Here is a 6214-nt window from a genome sequence, read left to right as displayed (position 1 = left end):
TTGATAATGGTCACAGTATGTTGTATGACAACGTCGAAATTTTGGCAACAACATCGTCATTTTGGGACTCGATAGTAAAGGAGGCAATTGAAATTCGCTTGACGACGAACTTAATTAATAGAGATAGTGGTTTCAATCTTCAACAATCCTGGAATCCGGCACTTGCTGTAATAAACTCGCAAAGACGTCGTCACAGTGCAGCTCACAATGCTATATCGATATGCCAACAAAGATCAACTGCGGAGTCATAGATACAACTCGCGCATTATGCGCGTCTCTGCCGCCGACCAACGTCTCTGGCGCATTTGCATCTGTGGCCGCATGCGCAGTCGCGCGGTACAACAGTATAAAGGGATGAAGCAAGCACTGGAGCGCCTATTCGAGGGCTGGATTCCCTCACTTCTTCACTGAAGACTTTCACTGCCTGGGCTACTCTCAGGGTGCATCTTCGACGTGGAAGATCCCCACCATTTCCTTGCCGTGTCGTCTGCTCGCTGTCACTACTGCTCGCCGTCCGGTCCTCCTCGCCGCCGCTGCCTCCGCCGACGCCGCCTGGTCGCCGCCTGCCGGTGCTCGCCGCCGCCGCCGTTTGGTCGCTGCCTGCCGCCGCCTGCTGGTGCTCGCCGCCGCCGCCGCCGCCGCCGCCGCCGCCTGCCGGTGCTCGCCGCCGCCCCCGCCGCCGCCGCCGCCGCCTGCCGGTGCCCGCCTCCGCCGCCATCTGGTCGCCGCCGCCGCCCTTCTCGCGCGCCGCCACCATGTCCCAACCCACCACCACTATCATTTTCACCTCTCCCTCCGCTGCTCCAACCACCATCACATGGAGCTCATCCTCCACCCCACTTCCCATCCTTCCTTCTCTCCCTGTCCACCCCACCCTTAAGCCACTTTCGGCTGTAACCACCCCCAACTCCTCCTCCCCTATCACTGTCGCCCCATCGACAGCTACTGACTTTCCGCCGCTCCCTGCACCGCCTCCGACGGGCTCCAAGCCAGCACGGATCTCGACTCGACGTTCCACAGTCTCTGTGACGCCCACGCCCCCTCCGTCTGCGTCATCCGCTGCTCAGGCTGGTCCTGCCCCCGCCATCTCCCCCTGCAACCCGTCCCCCTGCCCCCTCACCACCCAGCCGTGACCACGAAACCTTCAAAGCGCCCGAATGTTGACCCTTCCCCCGGAGTCTCCTCCAAAAAAACCCCCAATCCCCGGGACCCACCCACCCCCATGGACGCGGCCCCGACTCCCGCCCCTGCCACGCCTGCCACCCACACCTTTGTCCTCTCCAATCCTGACCCTCAATTCCTTGATGCCCGCTCCCTCACCGTCGCCATCCGGAAATACTTCCCCAATGCCCCCATCTCCCTTCTGATTCCTCACAAGGACTCGGTCCTCATCAAATCCCTCAATGCTTCCTTCCACACTGATCTCCTCTCCTGTATCCCCCGTATCCAATTTGGCCAACGTGCAACCCTCACCCCCTACCACACCCCATCGTCTCCCCATCAGCCTCAACCTCCCCGATGTCCACCAACCTTCACCACTGTGATCACGAAGCTCAGTCCCGTGATCACAGAGGCTGAGGTGTTGGCGGAACTCAACTCCCGGCCCGACATTGAAATCCACTCAGCTCGTTGCATCTTCAATGATGCCGGGCCGACTTTTCTCATGCGGATATTCACCGAATCCTCCTCCTCCATTGACCACCTCCTCACTGAGGGAGCCCTCATCTACAATCAGCGCCATAAGGTGGACCCCTCCCGTTCCCCAGTCCAATCCTACCGCTGCCAACTCTGTCTCACCTACAATGACCATGTTACCTCTGCCTGCAAGAACCCCCCCTACTTGTCCCCACTGCAAAGCCTCACACTTCCTCAGGACTTGCCCCAACCTCACCTCTCCCCCCTCCTGCAACACTTGCAACGAATCACATCCTACCTACTCCTCGAAGTGTAAAGCGAAACCTCCACCAGTCACCCCTGAGCTCACCGTCCCCGTCCGTCCTGTTGATGACCCCATCCACCCTAACAACTCGCTCCACCCTCCCCCTACTGCCGAGGACATCATCCGTTTCACCACCATTGTGCTCCAAAACATCCACCCCTTCCAGCGCTCACACACTCTTTCCCAAATTGCCCTTGCTGCCCGTTCCATCTTCCATCTTACCACCTATGCCACATACTCCCACAACCAGGCCCACTTCACCTTCGCCCCCCTCACCACCCTCGTCTAACTCTCCCCTCCCATGGTACAACAACCCTACCGTATCCTGTACCACAACATTCGCTCCCTGCCCACCCACAAACTCCTCTTCCTCCACACCCTCCGTCAGCACCGCGTGGATGCCTTAGTCCTAAATGAAACCTTCCTTCAACCCCGTATCTCCATCTCCATGGCTCCTTACACCCTACACCACACTGATAATCCGTACCCTCTGGCGCGTGGCCGAGTTGCTATAGGCCACCTCAAGCACCTCCCTGTCCGGCCCCAACCTCTCCTTAACAATCCTGCCAAGCATCTCACCCTCAGCCCCTTCTTCCCCACCCTTACCATCACCTGTGCCACCATTTATGTCCACCCTCGCACCCCCATCCCGTACGATTTCCTGGCCCACATTGACCGCACCTTCTCTACCTATGTTATTGCCGCCGACCTCAATATCCACAGCCGTGATCCTGCTGACCTCCAGCGGTGGCATCAGTTTCTTACCACTCCCCAGGGCGACCTGGTTCCCCTGCCTCAGCACACCCGACCCGAATCCAACACCACTCCTGATGTGGTCCTTGCCTCTCCCAACCTTGACCTCATTGGCATTGACCATGCTCCTGTTCTCCTCACTATCTCTACTGATCGCCATCCCTGCAACGCTCCTCGCCCTGACATCCCTCCTAAACTTGTCCATGATTACTCCTGTGCCAACTGGGATGCCTACTGGGACTCCATTCACACCCAGGTTGACGGCCACGACCTTACCCTCCAATGTCCTGATGACATCTCTCGTGCTGCTGCCTTCCTGCACCAGACCTTGTCTGACGCCGTCGCCACCCATATCCCCACCAAAGCCATCCACCTTCACCGCCCCACCCTGCCTCCACAGGCCGTCCTTCTCCTTCGAGAGTCCCGCCGCCTCTACCGCTCTTTTCTCCGCACTCGTGACCGGGATACACTTACCCGCCACCGGCAATTACAACGACACATCCGCAACCTGGTTACTGCGAAGAAACGCCGTGCCTGGCGCCAGACATGTACACAACTCAACACCACGCTCCCCATAAACTCTTCCAAGTATTGGTCTGCTTTTCACCGCCTTACTGGGAACCGCCCCACCACCCAGTACCCTCTCCTTCTTAATGACCGTCCCTTTTCTGACAACCTCAGTAAGGCCAACCACTTTGCCTCCCACCTCTCTGATGTTTTTTCCATCCCAGATGATCCCCACTTTGATTATTCCCTCTTCCCTGATAACATGGACCGTACGAATACCTCTGTTCCTCCCCTTGCTCCTAGCTTCCAGTACTTGGGCCACACACCACCATCTGAACTTAACACTCCCATCACTACCCAGGACATCAGCCTCACACTCCGCACCAAACGCAACACTGCTCCCGGCCATGACTGCATTACCTACCGCCACGTCAAACACTGCCCTCCCTCGTTCCTTTCAATCCTTGCCACCCTCTACAATGTCATCCTTGCCACTGGCTTCTATCCCAACCTGTGGAAAACCTCCCGTATGCCAACAAGCCTCCATCCGATGCCTCTTCCTATCGTCCTATCTGTCTCACATCAGTGTTCAGCAAGCTCTTAGTATCCATCCTTTCCCGACGCATCCATCACCACCTCCACCAAAACCACCTCCTCCCAAACACCCAATGTGGCTTTCGACCTTCCATCTCTGCTGATGACCAACTCCTCCGCCTCACCCATCTCCTCTCCCTCCAGCTTAACTCCCGTCACTCTGCCATTTTTGTCTCCCCTGACCTCGAAAAGGCTTACGACCGTGTCTGGCATCCCAGTCTCCTGTTTAAACTCCAAACCTACGCCCTTCCTATCAACTACATCCGTCTGGTGGCCTCCTTCCTCTCCCACCGCCCCTCCTATGTTACCATCCATAATGCCACTTCCTACACCTTCTACCCCTCTGCAGGTGTGCCCCAGGGCTCTGTCCTCTCCCCTCTCCTCTACCTCCTGTACATGGCAGATATGCCCCAACCCCCCCTCCAGTACACCTCTTGCAATATGCTGATGACACCGCATTCCTCGCCCTCGCTCCTACCCTCCAACGGTCCCAACGCCTTCTTCAGACTCACCTTGACCATTTTGCTGCATGGTGTAACCAGTGGCTCCTGAAACTCAACCCTTCCAAGACCCAGGCAATCATCGTAGGTCGTACCACTTGCTCCTTCCGGCTCCTGGATTTCTCCCTTACTGTCTGTGCCCGTCCTGTCCGCCTCACCCCCACCCTCACCTACCTTGGCCTCACCATTGACCGTCACCTTACCTGGATCCCTCATCTCTGCTCCATCCAATCCAAAGCCCACAACCGCCTCCGACTCCTCAAACTCCTCTCTGGCCGGACATGGGGGTTGCACCCCTCTACCATCCTCCACACCTACAAATCCTTAATCCGTCCCACCCTCTGTTATGCCAGTCCTGCCTGGATATCTGCACCCCCCAAATTCTATAAGTCCCTCCAGATCCTTGAGCATCATGCACTCCGCCTCGCCTTCCGTATACGCCTCCCATCCCCCACGCAGATCCTCTATGATCTCATTCCTTTCCCCCATCTGCTCCTATTCCTTGAACATATCCACATCCTCTACACCTCCCGCCGTCTTGAACCCCCTCACCCCCTGGTTGCTCCTCTCCTCTCTGATCCCCGCCCCCTGCCACGTCTTCACCGTTGTGTCCCCCCTACCCTCCATCTCTACACCCTACATCTCCTTTCCCAAGGTGGCTTCCATGAACTCCCCCTCCCGGATGATACCCTCTCTCCCTCCATTTACCCCTCCTATCAACTCTGATCCTCACTCCCCCTCCTATCCTCTGTCCTTTTCCCGGGCTCCCTCTCCCCCCACTTCCATCCTCTTTCTTCCACACCTCCCCACTCTTTGCCCCCTTCTCTCCCCCACGTCCTTTTCCATTTCCCTCCTCTGCCTCGTCTCATTCCCTCTCGCGTCTGCCCTTCTCCCCCTTCATTAGTCCTCTCCCTCCTTGGTTCCCCCCCTTTTCGTTTTTTCCTCTCCTCCCTCCTTGTTTTTCCCCCTCCTCCAGGTCCCCCCCCCCCCCATCTGATTTTGGCTCGGGAGTGTTGTCTTTGTGCTGCCACTTTCGTGCAGTGTTCTACAGTGCGTGTTTTACAGTGAGTGTTCCGTGTTGTGTTTTTTGGGACTGGTTGCGATCGGCCATCATACTGTCGCTGGGTGTGCCTTTTATCTCTTGTGAACAGAAACCAGACTGTCGCCATGTTTTTTAATTGTGTGTCTACTATGTTACTTGTCTGATTCCTGTGTATTTTATCTACATTGCCAACCCCTTTTGCTTTCTGTTTTTAACTTTCCGCAATTTTACGCCATTTTACACTTTAAATCACCATTCTATCGCCTGTATTTCCTTGTTTCTTTCTTCTTCCTTTATTTAAAAAAGTCTGTAGGCTGTAGAGCAGCGTAGTAAGCTGCTGCCAGTCCGCCCCCTTCGGGGGGAATTGAAAATCAACAAAGAAAAAAAAAAAAAACTGGAGCGGCAGTCTTGCGGCTCACTCTGAAGATGGCTGAACGTTTTACAGCCGAAATATTAGAAGAAGAAGATTTCTTGCGGCTGCACACCCGAAACTTAATGGAATATTCCTATCTTGTTTGACATTGGTGATTTTTTTCTACCAAAGATTTACGCTACTATTAAATTCAGAAGCTATGGAATACGCCACCGACAGTGCAGTGACTGCCACACAATGTCTGCCTATCTCTACTAAACAATCTCGGAGCCTTCCGCTTTCTAGAATCGTGCGTTCTTTTTCCTTTTTTTACCACCATTACGTGCAATACTGAAGCTAATACGTAGCCTAATAATGAATCTTGATCGGAAAATTTTTTGAAATGCAACTTTGCAGAAACCAAAACGTAAAATAAAGGAAAGGTCTGACTTTTAATTATCCAGCGATGGCAGTCGTGCTCTTCTCTTAAAGGTTTGGAACTTCACAATCTTAGTCAGTCTTTGGTT

The 6214-nt window shown here is 55.1% G+C and overlaps 1 protein-coding gene across 1 annotated transcript; it reads left to right on the top strand.

Annotated features, from left to right (window-relative positions):
- The first annotated feature begins 755 nt into the window (after positions 1–755).
- On the top strand, positions 756–1133 carry LOC124606281 (vegetative cell wall protein gp1-like). The gene has a single exon (XM_047138262.1). It carries the CDS (start codon positions 756–758, stop codon positions 1131–1133), a length of 378 nt encoding a protein of 125 aa, XP_046994218.1.
- The last annotated feature ends 5081 nt before the right edge of the window (positions 1134–6214 follow it).

This window comes from Schistocerca americana, chromosome 3, assembly GCF_021461395.2.
Source record: "Schistocerca americana isolate TAMUIC-IGC-003095 chromosome 3, iqSchAmer2.1, whole genome shotgun sequence".
NCBI classification, from domain to species: domain Eukaryota; kingdom Metazoa; phylum Arthropoda; class Insecta; order Orthoptera; family Acrididae; genus Schistocerca; species Schistocerca americana.
Note: the sequence above shows the minus strand (reverse complement) of the source record. Positions and strands in the feature narration are given on the sequence as shown.

What these genes read in the sequence shown, in the direction of transcription:
- LOC124606281 (XM_047138262.1), top strand. Translation starts at nt 756, where the DNA reads ATGTCCCAACCCACCACCACTATCATTTTCACCTCTCCCTCCGCTGCT.